The sequence below is a fragment of the Vombatus ursinus genome, unplaced genomic scaffold (genome assembly GCF_900497805.2).
Source record: "Vombatus ursinus unplaced genomic scaffold, bare-nosed wombat genome assembly UNPS02014770.1, whole genome shotgun sequence".
In the NCBI taxonomy this organism is placed as follows: domain Eukaryota; kingdom Metazoa; phylum Chordata; class Mammalia; order Diprotodontia; family Vombatidae; genus Vombatus; species Vombatus ursinus.
Window position 1 is genome coordinate 36,590,791 of NW_020954548.1, and position 23,477 is coordinate 36,614,267.

General features: G+C 39.6%; 1 protein-coding gene across 1 annotated transcript in view; it reads left to right on the forward strand.

Moving 5' to 3' along the window:
• TEKT4 (tektin 4) overlaps positions 1-23,477 on the forward strand; it is a 50,296-nt gene that overhangs the window by 21,111 nt on the left and 5,708 nt on the right. The window contains exons 2-5 of the mRNA XM_027863220.1: positions 421-491; positions 4,775-4,918; positions 14,861-15,083; positions 20,364-20,518. Coding sequence (XP_027719021.1) covers positions 421-491; positions 4,775-4,918; positions 14,861-15,083; positions 20,364-20,518 — 593 coding nt within the window. The remainder of the gene's footprint in view (positions 1-420; positions 492-4,774; positions 4,919-14,860; positions 15,084-20,363; positions 20,519-23,477) is intronic.

A 23,477-nucleotide genomic window follows, 5' to 3' on the forward strand; every position in this document is an offset into this window, starting at 1 on the left:
TCTTATTTGGGCTTCTGATTTTCTTGTGTGTAAAATGAAGGGATTGGATTAGATCATACCTATTTGTTGTTTAGTGGTGTTCAATCCTCCATGACTCCATTTGGGGTTTTCCTGGCAGAGATACTGGAGTGGTTTGCCATTTCCTTCTCCAGCTCATTTTACAGATGAGGAAACTGAGGCAAACAGGGGTAAGTGACATGCCCAGGGTCACACAGCTAATAAGTGTCTGAGGATGGGTTTGAACTCATGAAGATGAATCTTCCTGATTCAAAGCTCTGTGCTCTATCCATTCTGCCACCTAGCTGCCCCAATAATCTCTAAGGTCCTATCTAAATCTTGCAATTTATAAAAATGAGAAGCCTGGGATCAGACAGGATTGCAGTACTATGTTTTATTGTTATTGTTCTTTTTTAAACTCAGGAAACTGAACTCATCCGAAATATTCAAGAACTTCTAAAAAGGACTCTAATGCAGACCGTTAATCAGATAAGGTAAGGCACCTTCTTTCCAACATTCTTATGTTTCTGACCGGTCCCTTAGAAGCAGCCTTAGGTCACTTGAAATTTTATTAGCCTTTCCTCAAAATAAAGAACAGACACATTTCATGCATGAATCATCAAAGGGATGTGTTGTGTTGGGAGCCATTGAGTACCAGATCTGAGAGCCAGTTGTTAAATTTTCAGTGCAAGCCTTTACCCCTTAGTCATAGGTACAAATCAGGGCATGATTTATTATTTGGTTGATTATCTAGATTTAAGAAAGTTATGGAGAAAATGTTAAAAATTCAGATTAAATATAAAAGTGTGTTGTTCATACATTTGGGGGATAGGGAGTTGGTTGTTTATCAGTGAATAGGTATAGAAGACTAGCCCCTTGACTTTTTTGATAATTTAGAGGATACCCATAGGAAATTCAGAGTTGGGGTGGTTACAGTGCCAGACTGAATAAAAGACATGGTGGTCTTAGTGTATCACCACTACCCTCTCCAGTGTAGTAGTCACAGAACATCAGGGTTTAGCATGCAGTATTTTACAACAATCTTGGCTGAGGACTTGAAATCCTAACTGCTTCTTCCTACCATTATAACCTTGGGAAAACTATTTATCTTCTCTAGGCTTCTCTCCACATTTATAAAATGGGGTAATTTGACAAAATTTCTAAGGTCTGTTCCAAATTTAAATTCAAGGTTTCTATTAGGCAAAAATGATTATTTCCATTTTACAGATGAGAAAACTAGAGCTTAGAGAGAAAGGAAGGTCCTACTGCTAGTAAGTGGCAACAGAGCCAGGACTAATTTCAAATCCAATTTTTTTTTCCCTTTCCATCATGGTTTTTTCCCAAGTGGCCGTGGACCAGCAGTATCGTCTATGTATGACACACATATATAGGTATCTCACATTTATATGCAAATAATATGATATTAAAAAAGAAAGAAAAGAAAGAAAAATAATGTGATGTATACAACACATATGTGGTCACATAGTACATATGATACTGATATACATATGTCAACATATATGCATATGCCTATACATGTGTGCATTATACACACATCCACCGAGATTTGAAGCAAACCCACTATGTCCAACAAGAATATGAGAGCCCATGTTCTTTTCATTTCTTGGTTGATACTGACACCTGGTGGATAATATGAAATAGATGTCTCTCTGGAATATTCAGGTTCACATGACCAATATTTTCATAGAATCCTAGGATCTCAAAACTAGAAGGGCCCCCCAGAGGTCATCTAGTCCAAATTATTAATCCTAAATAGGAATCTCTTTGATACTATCCCAGACAGGTGGTCTCCATCCAGCCTTTGCTTGGCCATATCCAGCGACTCATCTGTGTATTCACTGATGAAAGAATAATTACATTAATGTTATTAATTCACATTTATATAGTACTTCCAAGTTACAAGACATTTTTTACTGTGAAGTATATAATACATGCACCTTTATTGATATTTATAGATGAGGAATCAGACTCAGAGAGATTAATTGACTTAAGTGATGCTCACACAGCTAGTAAATAGGAGAGCTAGGTCCAAACTCATAGACTTAAGTCCAATTCTTCTTCCGTATGCCATATTCTTCCCCAAGGGACATAATTATTCATTGCCATACCCAGAATTGGAATACTAGAACAGATGACCTCATTGGGTCTCTTATCTAACTCTGGGATTCCAGAACTCATAGCTCACAACTGTAACTAGGGCAGGATTGTCAGGTGCTGGCATATGGGGAAAAGAAGACTTATTCTCTTAGAAGGTATGCTTCCTTTCCATGTTGGTCCAGAGATGACATTCCTCATGCTTTGAGTCATATGGCCATCCATCAGGGTTATAAGGCTCATAGTATAGTGTTGAACTTAGAGTCTAGAAGACTTTGGTTCAAGTCTCACTTCTGATACTTACTAGCTGTGTGACATTGGGCAAGTCATTTAATCTTTATGAACCTCAGTTTCCTCATATGTAAAATGAAGGGTTGGAATAGACGAATGCTGATCCTTTCCAGGTCTGAAATTCTGTGATTCTTTGATTAGATATCTTTTAAGGTCCTTTCTGTTTCTAAAACTATGATGCTATGAAGTGAGATGAGCTCTTGCTGATGGAGTTGTGGTGATGATTTGGTCCAGGTTGGTGGAGGAAAGGAAGGAAAGGATCTGTCTTCTCTATCCATGGGTCAGTGTGGCTTCTGTGTCACTGCCACCCCCAACACATTTTGCCACAGGTGAAAAGACTCCTCATTTTACCTTTGGCCCATGGTTAGCACTTCAACCCTGGCCCTCAGTGATTTTCTTTTTTTTTCTTTTTCTTTTTCTTTTTCTTTTTTTTTGGTGAGGAAGTCAGGATTAAGTGACTTGACCAAGGTCACACAGCTAGTATGTTTCAAGTGTTTGGTCTGAGACCGGATTTGAACTCAGGTCCTCCTGACTTCAGGGCCTGTGCTCTATCCACTGAGCCGCCTCGCTGCCCCCCTCAGTGATTTTCTAATCTAGTATTGTGTACCTTCAGTCAAAGCCTCCAGTGTCAGGTATGGTGGTAGCCCTGGGCTCTCAAAGACCCTGTCATTATAGAGCAAGCTCCTACCAGGGAAGAAAGGTTTTAAAAGTAGGGGTCAGCAACAGGCTGTGTGCCCATTCTCCAAGGACCATCCTGGCTAAGTACAGAGAAATTCATCACTAAGGTCAGTCATCAGTTGGTGAACAATTTGGCCACAGAAAGTCATAATGGTTCTCTATATTGAGGTGTTACAATCTGATTTATTTGGGGGAAATATCTACCCTGAAGATAATAACAATAATGACAATAAAAAATGATGCATTCAGGTAAAGTCAAAGCCCACACTGCCCAAATTACACCAAGACAGTTTAGAATTTCCATGGTCTTTTCTGTCCAGAGAGGTACATTTCCTGAGGGCTGGAGGGTGGGATCCTTGAAGCTCTTATGTAAATTCAGGCAGAATCATCATTCATTCACATGGTATGACTAAGAAGGTGATAGAAGTTGGAAGTGGGAGGGATACCCCTTTATTTAAAAAGGGATCCTTCCAACTTGTTAGTTGGTACCCAACCCTCCTTTCTACATAATGGCTATAACCCCACACCTAACAGGCTTGAGTATGAAAGCAGTTTCATTACCTCACTGGATCTATGCCTCCATTTCCTCATCTATAAAATGAGCAGTTTTGGACTTAGTTGTCTCCCAGATCTGTTTCAGCATACAAACTTATGGCCCTATACCCTTGTGAAGTATGTCATAGAAATAAATATGGGAAAACTAAGGTTTCCAAATAAAATATCCTATCTAAGGTCATATGTTTTGTTCTCCTGACTTACAGCTCATTGGTCTTATGGTATCCTATAGCTTTAAGTTGCCCTGGTCTCTGTCACTTATGAGTAAATGAAATGTCTAAAACAAGTTTGGGCGATGAAAAGGAAAATAGAGAATGAGAGGACCCTGGAGGAAGAAGAAGTGCCCAGGATGGTGAGAGTAGGATGTCACTGAAGACAAACTTCAGTATTCTCTGGGTTTAGAAGTTGGGGTAGTGGATGGGGCATATTTGCTTCAGGGAGTAGGATCAAGAAAGTTATGCAGTAAGAAAGTCATATGGGATTTGGCTATACTAGCTACCCAATTAGCTGATTTGGAGTTCAATCATTTTCTTGATGACCCTACCAACCCATTTATGTAACAACCCACTGATGTAGAACCAGAAGGAGGCCCAGATAAGTAAGGCAACTCACCCAAGGCTGCCCATTGAGATATTAGCAGTTGCAGTTAAAGTTTGGTTATCCAGATACCTGGGCTCTGGTTTGCTATCATCAATGAGCCACAAGATATCTTGGGCTTGCAAAGTACTAACACTGATAAGCTGTCCTTTGCCCTATGCCTGTCATTCTGAGATTCACAGAACAGCAAAATAGATCTTTGAAATAGAATATAGAATGTCTGAGTTGGAGTGTCCTTTAAAGATTATCTAGTCCAACCTGATTATTTTATAAATGTAGAAATTGAAGACCAGAGAGAAGAAGGAAGTTACTCAAGGCCCCACAGATAGTAATTTCCAGAGCCAAGTCTTGAACCTAGACATGAGTTCAGCATACCAAGTTTAGCATTCTTTTCACTACACTGAATCTGTTCTCTTGCAGCAATCTAGGATGGGGATCTTGGGACTCTTTCAGCCTCTTCCATTCCACTTCTATGTGATAAATTTAAATTTCTGTAAATTTGAATTTCTTTCCACCAATGTTCCTCTTCCTTTCCTTTTAGGCTGAACAGAGACCACAAGGAAATTTGTGAAATGGACTGGTCAGATAAGGTCGAGACCTACAACATCGATGAGATGTGTGCCCGTTACAACAACCAAAGCACCAACATTCAATTCCACCCTCACTCATCCAAGTTTGAAGACAGGTCAGGACCCCTTTGCTTATATGACACCTTATCTTCTGGACAGGACTTAGGGCCATTGTTTTCTTTGAAAGCTAATATATCAGGCCCAGTGATATGAGTTGGGGATGGGGGAGAAATAGCCTGGATGTCTACACTTCTTATTCAAGTCAATAGATGGAAAAGTTCCTAGTATAACCTATCATTTAATTCCAGTTAGCTTTGGAATGGATTTTTAAGCTTATGTTTGAATGTGAGCAGACCTGATCTTCTGGAAATTTACATTAATATTTGTTTTAAATGGAATGATTAGTCCATATTGAATATGTGACATAGTAGGAGCAAGTATGCATCCTCTTTCTAACCTCACTAACCCTCCACCATCCACCCAGTCAAAAGACTCATCTCCCCTCCCCATACCATTTTTAAAATCTGATTTCCAGAGTAATCTTCCTAAATCACAGCTCTTATCATAATACTCCTCCCAACACACACTCAAAAACCTCAAGTGAATGGGAAAAAAAAGCATTTATGAAGCAATTACCGTGTGTCTACTATATGAAGGCTAAGCTCTCAAACTTCTGGGAGACAAGATGGCAAAGTAAGCAGTAAATTGCTATAGCTTTCCCATATTCTCCCCCAAATAATCATAAAATAGCCCCAGAACAAATCCTGGTACGTGAAGAGCTGCTAAGGACCTATTACAGTGGTGGGGAAAATGGGAGGGTAGGCAATGAGCATCACTTGAACCTTACTCTCATCAATATTGGATCAAAGAGGGAATAATACACACAATTAGTTGAATATAGAAATCTATTTTACCTGACAGGGAAGTGGGGGGGGAGGATGGGGCTGACAGAAAATGGGTCAAAGAACAAATCATAGAAACAATAATTTCACTACAGAGAATGGCAACAGTAAGACAACATACCAAAATTTATGGAATGCAGAGAAAGCCGTACTTAGGGGAAATTTTATTTTTCTAAATTCTTACATCAACAAAATGGAAAAAAAAACCTAGATCACTGAACTGGGCATGCAACTAAAATAAAATAGAAAAAGAACAAATTAAAAATCCTCAATTGAGCACCCAATTGGAAATACTAAAAATCAAAGGTGAGATTAATAAGATTGAAAACTTAAAAAAAAACTACTGAGTTAATAAGTAAATCTAGAAGTTGGTTTTATGAAAAAGTCAATAAGATAGATAAGTCATTGGTTAATTTAATTAAAAAAAAAGAAAGTAGAAAACCAAATATTCAGGATCAAAAATGAAAAGGGTGAAATCACCATCAAAGAAGAAGAAATTAAAGCAATTGTTAGAAAATATTTTGGTCAACTATATGCCAATAAATTTGATAATCTGAGTGAAATGATTGAATATTTACAAAAATATAAATTGCCTAGATTAACCGATCGGGAAGTAGAATGCCTAAATAACTTCACCTTAGAAAAAGAAATTGAACAAGCCATTAATGAACTCCCTAGGAAAAAAAATCCCCAGGGCCAAATGGGTTCATGAGTACATTCTAACAAATATTAAAAGAACAATTAATTCTGATACTATAGAAATTATTTGGAAAAATAGGTGGAGTACTACCAAACTCCTTTTATGACACAAATATGGTGCTGCTACTTAAAACAGGAAGAGCTAAAACAGAGAAAGAAAATTATAGATCAATTTCCCTAATGAATATCAATGCAAAAATTCTGAACAAAATACTAGCAAGGTGATTACAGCAATATATCACAAGGATTATATGTTATGACCAGGTGGAATTTATACCAGGAATGCAGGGTTGGTTCAATATTAGGAAAACTATCAATATAATTGACCATATCAATAGTAAAAATAACAGAAATCATATGATTATCTCAATAGATGCTGAAAAAGCTTTTGACAAAATACAACACCTACTCCTGTTAAAAAACAAAACAAAACAAAACAAAACCAGAGAGAACAGGAATAAAGGAAGCGTTCTTCAAAATGATAAGCAGTATCTATCTAAAATTATCAGCAAGCATTATGTGTAATGGGGATAAGTTAGGAGCCTTCCCAATAAGATCAGGGGTGAATGGAGGATGCCTGTTATCACCACTATTATTCAGTGTAGTACTAGAAATGTTAGCTATAGGAATAAGAGAAAAAAAAGAAATTGAAAGAATTAGAATAGACAATGAGAAACAAAGCTATCACTCTTTGTAGATGATATGATGGTATACTTAGAGAACCCTAGAGCATCAACTAAAAAATTACTTGAAATAACTAACAACTTTAGCAAAGTTGCAGGATATAAGATAAACCCACGTAAATCATCAGCATTTCTTTATATAACCAATAAAACCCAACAGCAAAGGGGCAGGTAGGTGGCACAGTGGATAGAGCACTGGACCTGAAGTCAGGAAGACCTGAGTTCAAATCCGGCCTCAGACCAAACACTTGACACTTACTAGCTGTGTGACCCTGGGCAAGTCACTTAACCCCAATTGCCTTAGAGAGAGAGAGAGAGAGAGAGAGAGAGAGAGAGAGAACCCAGCAGCAATAGAGATAGAAAAATTCCATTTAAAATAACTCTAAACAATATAAAATACTTAGAAGTCTACCTGCCAAGACAAACCCAGGAACTAAATGAACACAATTACAAAACACTTTTCATACAAATAAGGCAAATCTAAACAACTGGAAAAAATATCAATTGCTCACGGGTAGGCTGAGCTAATATAATAAAAATGACAATTCTGCCTAAACTAATTTACCTATTCAATATCATAACAAACTAACAAAAATTATTTTACAGAGCTAGAAAAAATAACAGCAAAATTCATCTGGAAGAACAAAAGGTCAAGCGTATCAAGGGAATTAATGAAAAATAAATACAAAGTAAGGATCTAACAATACCAGATCTTAAGCTATATTATAAAGCAATAATCATCAAAACTATCTGGTACTGGCTAAGAAATAGAGTGGTGGATCAATGAAATAGATTAGGTATACGAGACACAATAGTCAATGACCATAGTAACCTAGTGTTTGATAAACCCAAAGATGCCACCTTTTGGGATAAGAATTCACTATTTGACAAAAACTGCTGGGAAGTCTGGAAAATAATAGGACACATACTAGATGGAGACCAACATCTCACACCATATACCAAGATAAGGTCAAAATGGGTGCATAATTTAGACATAAAAGGTGACACCATAAGCAAATTAGAAGAACAAAGAATAGTCTGTCAGATCTATGGAGAGGAGAAGAATTCATGACCAAACAAGAGATAAAGAGTATTACAAAATATAAAATAGATAATTGAATTATGTTAAATTTAAAAGCTTTTATACAAAGAAAACCAATGCAACTAAAATTAGAAGGAAAGGAAAAAGCTGGGAAACAATCTTTATAGCAAATGTCTCTGATAAAGGCTTCATTTCTCAAATATATAGATAATTTAGTCAAATGTATAAGAATATAAGCCATTCCCCAATTGATAAGTGGTCAAAAGACATGAATTAATAGGCAGTTTTCAGACAAATAAATCAAATCTATCTATAGGCATATGAAGAAGTGTTCCAAAACAACTTTTGATTAGAGAAATGCAAATTAAACAACTCTGACATACCACCTCACACCTATCAGATTGGCTAATATGACAAAAAAGGAAAATGATAAATGTTGGAGATGATGTGGGAAAGTTGGGACACTGGTGCACTGTTGATGGAGTTGTGAACTGATCCAACTATTCTGGAGAACAATTTAAAACTATGCTCAAAAAGCAACCAAACTGTACATACTCATTGATCCAGCAATGTCACTACTAGGTCTGTATCCCAAACAGATCATACAGAAAGGAAAAGGACCTACAGGTGCAAAAATATTTATAGCAGCCCTTTTTGTGGGGGCAAAATATTAGAAATTGAGAGGATGTCCATAAATTGGGGAATGGCTGAACAAGCCTGTGGTATATGAATGTAATGGAATGCTATTGTGCAATAAGAAATAATGAACAGACAGATTTCAGTAAATCCCGGAAAGACCTATACAAACTGAAGTAAAGTGAAATGAGAAGAACTAGGAAAACTTGTTATAGACTATCAGTAACATTGTGTGATGATCGACTGTGAATGACTCAACTCTTCCCAATGACACAATGATCCAAGTCCAATACAAAGGACTCATTAAGGAAAATGCTATCCGTATCCAGATAAAGAACTAATGGACTCTGAATGCAGATTGAAGCATAATTTCTCCCCACTTACTTTACTCTTTCTTGTGTGTGTGTGTGTTTTTTTAAATGTTTCTTCTTTTTCAACTGTGACTAATATGGAAATTATTTTTACATGATAGCATATGCATAAACTTTATCAAACTGCCTACCAGGGGAAGGAAGAAAGGAGAAAATTTGAAACTTGAAATCTTGTAAAAATGAATGCTAAAAAAAGCTTTATTTTACTTGAAATGTAAGAGAAATTTACAATTAAAAAAAGGCTAAGCTTTCAGGTCTGGATCCAAGGTCCTCAACATTCTGGCCCCAAGCTTAGCTTCCCAAACTCATCACATGCTACTTCCTTGTACTTCTAGCCAAACTAATTTGCTATTCATGGTTCACATCACATACTTTCCTCCCCAAGTGCCCTTGCTCATGTTTTCCCCTGTGCCTGGAATATATTTCCCTCCAACCCTTCTTTTTTTTGTAAATAGTATTTTTTCCAATTTCATGTAAATAGTTATCAACATTCATTTTTATAAGATTTTTAGTTCCAAATTTTTCTTTCTTCCCAAGATGGCAAGCAAACTGATATAGATTATACATGCGCAATCATGTTAAACATATTTCCATATTACTCATATTGTGAAAAAAGAAACATAACAAAAGGGAAAAAACTATGAAAAAAAGACAAAAAAAGAAAAAAGTGAATACAGTATGCTTTGATCTACGTTCAGACTCCATAGTTCTTTCTCTGGATGTGGACAGCATTTTCCATCATGAGTCTTTCGGAATTATCTTGGATCATTGTATTGCTGAGAAGTGCTAAGTTTGTCATAGTTGATCATTGCACAATATTGTACAATGTTCTCCTATTTCTGCTCACTTTAATCAGCATCAGTTCATGTAAGTCTTTCCAGGTTTTTCTGAAATCTGCCTGCTCCTCATTTCTTACGGTGCAATAGTATTCCATTACATTCATATACCACAACTTATTCAGCCATTCCCCAGCTGATGGGCATTCCCTCAATTTCCAATTCTTTAAAGCCAATCTTTCTTTCAAGGCTCAGCTAAGGTGCTGCCTCCTCCAGAAAGTTTTCCCAGATCTCCACAGCCAAAAGTACCCTCTCCTAACTGTGAATTCCTTGGTCATTTTTGGGGGTAACTTCTCCTTGGGCATTTTCCCCCCTCTGTCTTATGCTGTAGCTCAGTTTTATGATCTGTTATGAAAGGGCGCACCACAGGTATGGCAACCTGTTAGGTAGTAGGGATACAAAAGACAAAGACAAAAACAAAAGATCTCCTGCCTTCAACGAGCTTATTATTCTTAGCTCCTTAAAATTGTGCTAATCTTAATTGTACTGTACAATGCAATTGTATTGTAGTTATGTGGGTCTATGCCTTAGCTCCTACTAGAATTCATGAGATCCCTGAAGAAAGAGATCCCATCTCCTCTCCACTTTTGTACTGTACCTTACTCCTAACTCTCTGGTGCCAAACACAGGCGTCTGTGTGAATTGGAAGTCAGTGAGTATATTGAATGGGTAGCATGCGGATTGGGTGAAGAGTATTCTCCTTGGTAACAGCCCAGGGACTTCAAAGAGAGGCCACAAAAGGGAAATTTCCACATAGTATATATATATATATATACATATATATATATATATATATATTCATCATAGCTCACATTTCCATGGAACTCAAAGGTTTACAAATTTCTTTCTTCTCAAAAACTTCATGAAGTAAGGACTACAGGGATTACTTACAGATGAACAAACTGAGGTCTGTAGAGGTAAAGTGATTTGCCAAGCTCTAATAGCTAATAAAGGTTGCACTCAGAGAGATTTCTAATGCTGACAAGGAACCTAACAAATCCATCCCCCTCGTTTTTAAGCCCCTTGAAAATAGGGGCTATTTGTGTATTTGTATCTCTATGATCTAGAAAAGCACCTAAAAATAGTCCTTGCTTTATAAGTATGTGTTGAATTGAATTCAAAGCCTTCTCCAACCTGGCCCTTTCCTACCTTTCCAGTCTTCTTATACCATGCTCCCTGCCATATACTCTGCTCATTGACACTAGCTTCCTAATACATGACGTTCTATTTCCCAACTCTGGGTATTTCATTCTCCATGCCTGGAATGTTCTTCTTCACTCCTACTCCTGGTTTCCCTTCAAGCCTCATCCAAAATCCCATCTCTCCTGAGAAGCCTCTTCTGATCCTCCTTAATCTCCCAGATATACCTTGTTTGTATGTAATTGTTTGCACATTTTCTCCTCTACTTAGGCTGTGAGCTCCTTGAGTGCAGACTATCTTCTGCTTTCCTTTGTATTTCCAATGTTTATCACAGGGCCTGGCATATAGTAGTAGATGTTTAATAAATGCTAATTGACTAATGGCTGACTATAAAGGTGGGAAATTAGTTTGGAGAAAGAAAGTAACTTGCCCCATCTCTCTAGCTAGTAAATGTCTAGAGCTCAGGTCCCCCGAGGCCTCCCTAGGTCATTGCTCCTTTGGGTAGGATGATGCTATAACTCTTGCCCTTGGCCTCTGTGGATGAAGTCCCATGATTCACAGATGATATCATCTTGTGACTCTCAGAGAATCTGCTTACCCACCACTCTCCCACTCTGCAGTATATTCCCATCCTTTTGAGAGGTGGCATTCTGTGTAGTTTCTTCCAGTGACCAACAGATGGCAGACCCCCACTATCACATGGGTTGCTTGCCTCTGGTTTATCCCGGAGAAGAGCTGGTTTATGCGAGGCCTTCTAATCCACACCAGGGGTCTTGAGCTTAGTGAAAAAATAGATTATCTGGAGTGTATTTTTTCCCTCTCTTCCCTGATGTGAATTGTTAAAGGTGACAAATGTTCAAGGGGATGCTGGTGAAGCCAGAAGAGTATAAGCCAGTCTTTTGGACAAGAGTGAAATGGAGGTGGGGAGAGATTCATAGGATTACACATTTAGAGATGGAAAGGATTGTAGAGGCCATTAGTTCCAACACCGTTTTTTTACTCATGAGGGGACTGAGGCAGAGAGAGGTCAAGTGACTTGTCCAGAGACATGCATCCAGACTCCATCGAGGTCTAGAACTCTATGGAGGCAGAGAGAGGTCAAGTGACTTGTCCAGAGACATGCATCCAGACTCCATCGAGGTCTAGAACTCTATTCATACTCATCTAGCTAGCAGGGGTTCAAAAGAGTCTCCAAGGCTGCCTATCCCTCACGGCGTGGTTTTAGATAGAGAGGATGGGGCAGAAGAAACTGTGAACCTGGTGTCCTCAGCTTCACCAGACATCATATAGAACAGGGGTTCTTAATCTGAGGTCCATGGTCTTTGGAGAGATGACAGGGGGGCTGTGCACTTGGATGAAAAAAAAATACATCCTTATTTTCACTAACTTTTAACTGAAATTTAGTATTTCCCTAATTAAATAAAACATTATTTTGAGGTGTCCATAGGTTTTACCAGATTGCCAAAGAGGTCCATTAGCAAAAAGGCTAAGAACCCCTGGTATAGAAGTTTATAAGTTTTTGACATCTGCTTCTGAAAAAATGAAATTGGACCTATCTGGGGAGATAGTCTGAGAGAGTATTGTGTGTAAAGGGACAGGGATTTGGGGTAGCCCTAAGCTGGATGAGGTTTAATGGAGGGTATCGAATTCATTCTGATTCAGCAAACTTTATTCTTCTTTCGAGAACCCAGTAGCTATAATGGTAGGTGCTCCTCTCCCACAAAAAAAGAAGGAATTATACCTGCCTTCAAAGGTCTTATGAGCCAAAGTGACAGGAATCCAAGGCCAAGTCAAAACCTAGAGACTGAAGCCAGATATTAGCTTCTGGCCCTGGGAATCACAACTGGTAGCCAAACCCACCCAGGGCTATAGAAAGGGAAAAGTAAATATTCTTCCTGGAAACTATTTCTCTCCTCTGCTGTATGAACACAGTGGGCCCATTCAAACGTCTAATCTGTATTGCGTTTACGGACCTTAGGCAGACACCAGGATCTTCTCTGGGCACATTGTAGCCATGGGCTGTATTTTTTGTGTTTGGTTGGTTGGTTTTTTTAGTCAAAGGGTTTTTAGGGACTTCAATGAGGAACTCAACAGCTCTCTCCTGGCTTTGTCTCCAGCCCCTAAAGAGGCTAAGGGTCTCAATGCTCTATAACAACCCAGATCTTCCAGATTTATAGCTTGAAAGAACCATGAAAACCTTATAGTCCAACTCAACTCTCTACCTTCACAGAGAAGAGACTGAGGCTCAGAGAGGTCGAACTCTTTACGCTCCCTCATTACAGGGAGCTATGAACAATGACAGGATATGAATACAGAGTCCTCTCACACCAAGGAAGGGTTCTTTCCACTAGGTACTTCCCCAAGGCCAAGAAGTTGGGACCCTTACTCAGCTAGACCATTCTGTATAAAGTCTAGCAACCCAACCCAGAATGCTGAAATCTCTTCCCCACATCTTACACATACTCAAACACAGAAGGTCAACTAATATTCTTTTCTAAAGAACATCAAAGTAGAAATACCACAAAGGAGGCATGATTCCAGCAGTTAGAAAAGGATTTCTTGGAGAAGGCGAACCTTGATCAAGTCCACCAGGGATGCCAAATGGTCCCTCCAAGGAGGGATCAGTAAGTTCATGAGTTATCTCCCTGATTGTGGGTTTTCTTTGTTCTGACAAGAAGCATTCTGCCACCTGCCGAAAGCCCCATAGATCTTATCTTCTTCTGCCTAATTCAAATCCTATATACTTCCTCCAATTTATCTTATCTGGTTAACCCTACCAACCAATGATCTTTCTTTTCTCCAGATTCCTACTTTTTTCCTTTGTGCCGTAGAGTCATTCAATAAGCATTTTATTAAGTACCTACCGTGTGCCAGATTCTGTGCTAAGTGCTAAGGATACAGAAACAAAGCAAAAAAAAGACAGTCCCTGCTCTCAAGTAACTCATGGTCTAATGGGGGAGACACCATGAAAACAATTATGATCAAACAAACAACATACGGGATAAATCGGAGATAATCACAGAGGGAAGGCACTAGCATAAAGAGAGATTAGAGGAGGAGTCAGTGTTTTAGTTAATACTTGATGGAAATCTCTGAAGCCAGTAGGGAGATGGCCAATGAAAATGTAAAGCCTGGAGTTGGAGTATTGTGTGTGAAGAACAGAAAGGAGGTCAGTGTTGCTGAATCAGAGAGTAGCTGAGGGGGTGTAAGGTGTAAGAAGACTGGAAAGGTAGGAACAGGGCAAGTTATGAAGGGCTTTGGATGCCAGAAGATTTTGTATATGATCTGGAGGCAATAGGAATTCACTGGAGTTTATTGAACTGGGGGAAGGGGTGTGTGTATGTGACAGGTTGTGCTGTAGGAAGATCAATTCCACAGTGGAGTGGAGCATGGACTAGAATGGGGAGAGACTTAAGGTTAATGTCTCACAGTCAATGTAGCCTGTGAAGACCTCCATCATCTGCCACTCCCTAAAATGGTCCAGGTTTATTTCCTGCTGTGAGCCCCCTTCGCTCATCACTCTTTTCCTCTATGGGCTCTGAGAACCTAGCATACGTTATACAAAGTGTGCCTTACAATCTTCTTGTTCGCATAAGTCTATTTCATTTCCTCAGTTAGAGTGGAAACTCCTTGGAGTCAGGAAATTTTTCTTCTCCTGACTCCAAGAAGAGATCTCTTCTTGTTCCATGACTCCTCACACCCTGGGGCCAGGAAATACTGACTTCTTTACCATCCTCTGACCCCTTTAGTGTCTCCACTCCAGAAACGTGGGCCAAGTTCAGCCATGACACCATCTACCGGGCAGAACGGGAGAAGATGGCATCTGTCAACCTGCGGCTCCTGATTAACAACATCCTCAATGACACTGCCGAGGACCTCCGCCTACAGTGTGATAATGTCAATTTGGCCTTTGCCAAGCGCTGTGACGAGATGGAGGATGCCAAACACAAGCTGCAGTACCACCTGAATAAAGTGAGCACCTCTAGCTGTGCCCTGTCTCCTCCCCACCTCATCTCTCCCTGCCTCAAAGCCCTCGGGGCACCAGGCCCATGCTTTTGAAGTCCAATTAATCGATCAACAGGCATTTTTTAAACACCTACCATGAGCCAGGCACTGTGCTCTGGCACCCAGGCACTGGGGATTTAAGAAAGGAAAAAAGATAGTCCCTCTCTCAAGGAGCACACAAGTCTGATGGTGGAGACAACATGAAAATAACTATGTTCAAATAAGCTTCATACAGGAGAAATTAGAGATGCTGTTATTGTTTGTTCTTTGCTTTTGAAGAGGACCAATGATATCATGGGGTGAAGTCTTGACTCCCGAGTGAACTGGATTTAAGTGAGGCTGAGTTGTACAAAGTCATCAGCCTCATTGTTCCAGAGTCATTGAAGACCAAGGGCCTGACAAAAGTCAGGATAACTGGCAGGAGATGGTCTGGAATGCAGTGGATGACCTTGGCATCTTTGATGGCTGACTAAGCTCTAAGTGCTCCACATTACCTACTCCAGTCTTCTTCTCTAATGAATTAGAGATAATCAACGGAAGAAAAGCACTAGCATTAAGGGGGATCAGGAAAGGCTTTTTGCATAAAGCATGGTTTTAGCTGAGATGTGAAGGAAGCCAGGGAAGCCAGAAGGCAGAGATGAGGAGGGAGAGTATTCCAGGCATGGGGGACAGCCAGTAAAAATGCCTAAAGTCAGGAGATGGATTATCTTATGTGAGGAACATTAAAGAAATCAGTGTCACTGGATCACAGAGTAAATAAGGGAGTAAGGTATAAGGACATTGGAAAAGAGGGGAATGAACTCCAAAGCACTGTACTTTTTGATCCTGGAGGTGATAGGGAGGCACTAGAATTTATTGAATAAAGAGTATGTATAATCATAAACAGCAAGGTGGCTCAGTGGATGGAGTGCTGGGCCGGATGTCAGTAGTTCATGAGTTCAAATCCAGCCTCAGACACTTAACAGTTGTGTGACCCTGGGCAAATCATTTAACCCTGTTTGCCTTTCCTTGTCTGTAAAATGTTCTGGAGAAGGAAATGGCAAACCACTCCAGTATATTTGCCAAGAAAACTCCAAATGGGGACATGATTAAAAAATGACTACCCAACAACAGAATCTTATCTGCACTTTAGGAGCATCAATTTGACAGCTAAGTGGAGGATGGATTGGTGAGGAGAGAAACATGATAGGGAAATCAACCAGCAGGCTATTATAATAGTCTAGATATGATAAAGGCCCATGCCAGAGCAGTGGCAAATGTAAAAGGAGAGAAAGAAGCAAGTATATGAGACGAGTTCGAGTCACGCAGAACTCCTTTTATGGCTCGACAGAGCCTTGTAAGTCATCTAGTCCATCCTCTCAGTGCAGAAATCCCTTCTGTAGAACCCTGACTGATTATCTTCCAGTGACCACTGATTATAGTCTAAAATAGCTAGTTCTGTTGTCAGATAGCTCTGATTGCTAGGAAGCTTTTCCTGGAACTGAGCAAAAGACTACCTCCCTATTATCTAGACCCACATAATGTCTGGGCTGGAAGAAGTGGCTCATTTGGTTCAAAACCCTCATTTTACAAAACCATGGCATTCATAGAGGTGAAATGTTTCATCCATAGCCCTATAGTTGGGCAGTGGTCAAGCTGGCCCCCTAAGGCAGATCTTCTGTGTCTAAGACCGTAACTCTTTCCATGACTTCCAGCCCCTGGTCCTAGTTCTGTGACATTTTTCTTTTTAGCCAGGCACAAGCACTGAGGGTTAGGCCATTTGTAATTCTCTCCTAGTCAACCCTATGGTCCCTCCAACCCAGAATCATAGCTTAATCTGGACCCCATGGCTCTTTTTAGGGGAAGTACACAAATCACCCTAATGTTCCTTATTCCAAACCCAGATGGTCAGTTAGCCACCAGTCCCTGGAGAACAGCAGCCACGACTCCCCTCTACCAGGACTTACAGATATAAAAGTTGAACACTGGGGACTTCTCACCCAAGTCCTCACTTCCCCAGCAAGCCCCAAAGTGGTTGTTCTAAAAGCAGATCCCACTCAGCTGCTTCAAAATAATTTGACATTTGGGATAATTTGCTACAGTTATAAAGTGGAGGTGACTCATTGTAGGAAGGTCACATTCTAAGGGAGTTTTGATGGGAATGAATGTAAGCAACTCCTCTGTTTTGTCAGCAGAGGCCTATATGCTCAGAACCGGGGAGGGGGAGACCTCCACGGTCATCTGGTCCTGCTACTGCCAGGGCAGAAATGCCCTGTACAATATCCTGGACAGGCAGCCTTCTGTCTCTGCTGCAAGACCTCCAGGGAGGTGGCACTCATTGTGCTTCCACATTACTTGAATTGTTTCTTTCTGGCTGCCTGCAATATTTTCTCCTTGACCTGGGAACTCTGGAATTTGGCTATAATATTCCTAGGAGTTTTCCTTTGGGGATCTCTTTCAGGAGGAGATTGGTGGACTCTTTCAATTTCTATTTAACTCTCTGGTTCTAGAATATCAGGGCAGTTTTCCTTGATAATTTCTTGAAAGATGATGTCTAGGCTCTTTTTTTGATCATGGCTTTCAGATAGTCCAATAATTTTTAAATTATCTCTCCTGGACCTATTTTCCAGGTCAGTTGTTTTTCCAATGAGGTATTTCACATTGTTTTCTAATTTTTCATTCTTTTGGATTTGTTTTACAATGTTTTGATTTCTCATAAAGTCACTAGCTTCCAATTGCTCCATTCTAATTTTTAAGGAAGTATTTTCTTTTTTTTAATTCTTTCCCTTTTTCTTTTCTTTATTAATTTATTTTGATTTATCAACAATCACTTCCATATGCTTTTGAGTTTAAAATTTTTCTCCCTCTTCCTCCCCACCACCCTCCCCAAGATGGCACACAATCTGATATAGGCTATACATATACATTCCTATTAAACATACTTTCACATTAGTGATGTTGTAAGTAAGAATGAGAACCAATAGGAGGAAATACCAGAAAGAGGAAACAAAACTCAACAGAAGAGAAAAAAGAATAGCAAATAGTATGCTTCAATCTCCATTCAAATTTCATAGTTCTTTCTTTGGATATGAATAGTATTTTCCTTCACAAGGCCTTTGGAGATGTCTTAGATCCTCGTATTGCTGGGAAGAGTTAAATTTATCAATATTAGTCATCACACAACATGGCTGTTATTGTATACAACATTCTCTTGGTTCTGCTCACTTCACTCAGCATTAGACCATACAAGTCTTTCCAGGTTTTTTTCTGAAATCAGCCTGTTCATCATTTCTTATAGCACAATAGTATTCCATTACATTGATATATCACAACTTGCTCAGCCATTCCCCAATTGAAAGAGCTGCTATAAATGTTTTTGTACACATGAGTCCTTTTCCCATTTGTATGATCTCTTTGGGATATAGCCCTAGAAGTGCTATTACTGGGTCAAAGGGTATGCACATTTTGATAGCCCTTTGGGAATAGTTCCAAATTGCTCTCCAAAATGGTTGGATCATTTCACAACTCCACCAACAATGCATTAGTGTTCCAATTTTCACACATTTTCTCCAACATTTATCATTTTCTTATTTTGTCATCTTTGCCAATCTGATAGGTATGATGTGGTATTAAGGAAGTATTTTCTTCAGTAAGCTTTTGGACTTCTTTTCCATTTGGCCAATTCTATCCCAGCCACTGGATTCCCCCTCAGTCTGTGGGTCAGAAGCTCTGGAGGCAGCATCCGCCCCAGGGCCACACTTGGGGACTGGAGCTGGGATCACACTTCTCTCTCACCACAGACATAGACTTTTCCTACTGACCTTTCAAGTTGTCTTTGGCGTTCATGGGTTGAGAAGTCTGGAAACCACCACAGCTGCCTGTGATTCAGTCCTCTGAGGCATGCTCCAGGTTCCTGAGGCCTGTTTTGCCTGTGCACCCATGCCGAACTGCATTCCTCTCTCAGCCCAGCATGATACACCTTTCCGATCAACCATCCAGGTTGTCTTGGGCTGGAAATTTGTTTCATTCTGTCTTTTTGTGGGTTCTGCTGCTCTAGAATTTGTTTAGAGCCGTTTTTTACAGGTATTTGGAGGGGTTTGGGGGAGAGCTCAAGCAAGTCACTGCTTTCACTCTGCCATCTTGGCTCCGCTGACTCAATTTCTTCATAGGTAAAATGAAGGGATTAGCCTAGGAGGCCCCCTGAGGTCCCTTCCAGCTCATCATAGATCACCTGCATTTTACAGATGGGCAAAGTGAGGCTTGGAGAATGACGTTATGTGACATGCTAGTGAGTAATGCAGCCAGGACTTGGGTCTTAGGATCCTCCCACTCATGCTTTCTCCCCCAATTTGCTGTACCTTAGTTTCCTCATTTGTAAAATGATGGAGTTGGACTCAATGACATCTAATAAACTTAGCTACATGATTCTGTGGGTCCTCTCTTGCCATAATCTCCGCCCCCCACTACCACCACCCCTATACCCCAGCAGAATGTTTTCAGGGTGTTAAGTGAACAGGAAATTTAGCTATTTTGACTCAAACAGCTCATGGGAGCTTTTACCACTTCTAAATTGGCCATGACTTCTTTCGTTAAACAAATTTGGACTAAGGTTCCAGTAGCAAAGGTGAGGTGCAGAACACAGAAAATTTCCTGCAGCCTCCACACTCAGTCCTACACATATCTTGTGACCCCTTTTCTCATTTCCCTGGTTGTTTTGGCTCACAGAGCTCTGGGACCAAGTAGTAAACTTGGCTGTGTCAGCATCATCTCCAAGCTTCTGTGCTTGAAGGACAAATCTACTTTAGCCATTAGAATAATAGACACATACACTCAGAAGCAATACAATGTTTAGGCATACAAAGAGGAAACATGATAAAAGGGGGAAAAAACCTGAGCCCTAAATTTGCATGATGGATCATTCAAATGCTTAAGTTGGGAAGTCAGTGGGTCCATTCTTGCCTCTGGTCAAGCTCACAGAGTGTGGTAAAAGATAGAATTTCGAGGGTGTGCTTTAGAGAGGCATGTCTCCTGTCTTGTACAGAAAGGAAAGGGAAGCTACTGCAGACTTGGGCCTCTGGGTTTAGGCATATACCCATATTCCTGGTTCTGTACCATCTGCTGGTCTGGTTCAGCTCTGCCATTATCTTGGCACTTGCTGAAGGCACAGCCCAAGTCTTTTTTACCTTGCTGCTTTTTCCCTAAGTCTCCTGGCTATCTACATGGTGGAGTTAACCATAGAAGCTCAATTTCACTTTACTTCTTCCACAGACACTCAGAGAAATTAGTGACCAGGAAAACAACATTGCATCCCTCAAACAAGCCATCAAAGACAAAGAAACCCCCCTGAAAGTTGCTCAGACAAGGCTTTATCAGCGAGCTCAAAGGCCCAATGTGGACCTCTGCAGGGACGCAGCACAATTCAGGTAATGACTATGGCCCGGCTTCACATAGCTTATGTTTCTGTACATATACAGCATCCCCTTAGCCAATCGGGGATCATTGAGGTTGCTTTGGGATAATTTATATTACAGTCTGAATCCCCATCGATTATATTATTTTATTCCTAGGTCATTCTAGAGATGCATAGGTCCATTAACAAAAACATTTAATTCAGATATTAAATAAAGAGGAAATTAAATAGTTTAACATTCTCTGTGCCCATACATGTAATATACTACACTTCCAGAGAGTTATAATCTAATTTCCCTTTAATTCCTCTTATACTCAACATAATGAAAGGACACAGACAAGATTTCTAGTCCCATAAGTCTGTATTTAGAGGGCATATCCTCCAAGTTGGAGTATTTTTCCTAGGGCTCTTTCAGGAGAGGTTGGAAAATAGCTGAAGTCTCTTATCTTGGCCCTGAAGTCATATACATGTGGATCTAGGGATTGGAGATGCCATGGTCATGTGACTGTATATCGTGCTTGCTCTCCAAGAAACAGTGTGGTTACAAGAAAAATCACTGAACTTGGAGTCAGCAGATTTGGACTCAAATCCAAAATCTAATACTACCTTTCACCTCTCCAAATCTCATTTTCTTCATCTGTAAAATTATGGTTATAAAAAAAATTTATAGTGCCTACTTTATAGGAGCATTGTGGCGTAAAAGATTGGGACTCAGATTTTATTGGTGTAGAGAATTCCCAGTGAGAAAATTTCCTCACTCATACAAATTTGCAAATGTATAGTCATAAGGAGTTGCCTGGGGGAGTGATTTATTCAAGGTCATAAAGGCAGCCAATATGTGTCAGAGACAGGACTAGAACACAGGTCTTATGCTTCTTTCCTCAACTATTTAAATAAAGAAAATAACTCATGCTAAGGGAGATAGTGAGATGAATGTGCTTTGGCAAGTATAGAGGATTGTATCAATAAAATAGGCTGGTATTATCATTATGCAACCTTACTGGGGGAAAAGCAGCTCTCCTGGTTGAAACAGAAAGTGGCCAGAGGAAAGAGGAGCCCAAACTTTGCCATTTCCCTGCCAAATGGTCATGGATAAGTTGTTCCTCCTCTCTTTGCATCAGTTTCCACATCTGTAAAATTGGGATAGGGTGAAGTAAGTGATCCCTTATGGGTCTGATGCTCTATGAAAAGATCAATAGAACCCAGGTTCTAGCCCTGTATGGGCACCTCCCCACTCTATCTTTCTGTACAGGGGATCTCCATGTGTACACACCCAACTGCAGCAGAACACTGATGTTTACTATTCAAAGAATATAAGGACATCTATTAGCTCCAAGAGAGCACCGATTCCAGCCTAAGGATGATTTCCTCCTTTAATGTATCCCACAGGGCAACTTCCAGCTGAGTGTCTTTCAAACTAGAGCTAAATCTAAATCACTCTTGATTAAGGAAAATGCGAATTAAAACAGCTATGATTCACTACCTCATACCTATCAGATTGGCTACTATGTGCTGGAAGGAATGTGGAAAAATTGAGATATTATTGCACTACTGGTGGAGTTGTGAACTGGTTCAACCATACTGGAGAACAATTTGAACTATGCCCAAAGGGCTATAAAACTATACATAACCTTTGACCTAGCAAATCTACAAATCTACTTACTAATTCTATATCCCAAAGAGATCAAAGAAAAGGAAAAGGATACACACACACTCACATACACACTATATACATATTATATGTATGTATATGTATGTATGCGAAACATACATACATACACAAAATATGCATATATACACAAAATATAAATACAAAAATATACAAAAAATATTTATAGCATCTCTTGTGGCAAAGAACTGGAAGTTGAGAGAATGCCCATCAACAGGGGAACGGCTGAACAAGTTATGGTATATGATCATAATGTAATAATATTGTGCTATAAGAAATGTCAAGCAGGATGGTTTTAGAAAAATCTGGGAAAACTATGAACTGATGCAAAGTGAAGTGAACAGAACCAGGAGAAAATTGTACACACTAATAAAAAATATTGAAATAGTGATCATCTGTGTCTGATCAATACAATGATCCAAGACAATTCCAAAGGACTCATGATAAAAAATTCTATCCATCTAGAGAGAGAAAAATGATAAAGTCTGAGTGCAGACTGAAGCATACTTTTTTCACTTTATTTTTGATAACATAGCTAATATGGAAATGTATTTTGCATGATTTCACATGTATAATTCATTTCACATTGTATGCCTTCTCCATGGGTGGGGGAAAGGCTGGAAGGAGAAAGAAAATTCAGAACTCAAAACTTAAAAAAAAAGTTAATAAATAACAAATTAAAATAAAAACAAAACTAAAACTGAAGACCACAGTCCTAAACCGGAGAGGGCCTGGTTAGAAATGTCAATGAGATTCCCTGCAGAGTGAAGGCAAGGGCACTAGATCAGTCCTCTAAGAGAGGTTAAAAGGCTTGACTTCTAAAAGGGTTTAAATGATGATGAATTCAGCGCAGACAAGGATCCACTAAATATACGCTTATTGAACCTTGTGTGAATTAAGCAAGAAAGGACACAGGAAAGAAGCAGAAAAAGAAACTGAGGCCCAGAGAAAAATGACTTGGTGGAGGTCATAGAGTGAGACTATGGTGAAAAGGGAATTGGATTTGGAAACGAAAGATTTAGCATCAAGCCCAGGTCTGCTGCTGCCATTGGCCAGGTCACTTCTTCTCTCTGGGTTTTGGTTACTTCATCTGTAATATGAGGAATAGACCAAATGATCTCCAAGATCCCTTCCATCTCTAATATTCCATCATTCTGAGTTTATGGCAGAGTTGGGACTGGAACCCAGATTTGCCAACTTGTCACCCAAGTACTCTGGAAATGTTGCCTGCCTCCTCAATGTTCCCTATGTGCTGTATAGGCCCAGCCTTATTATGTAGTAATGGTTACCTGTGCACCAAGTG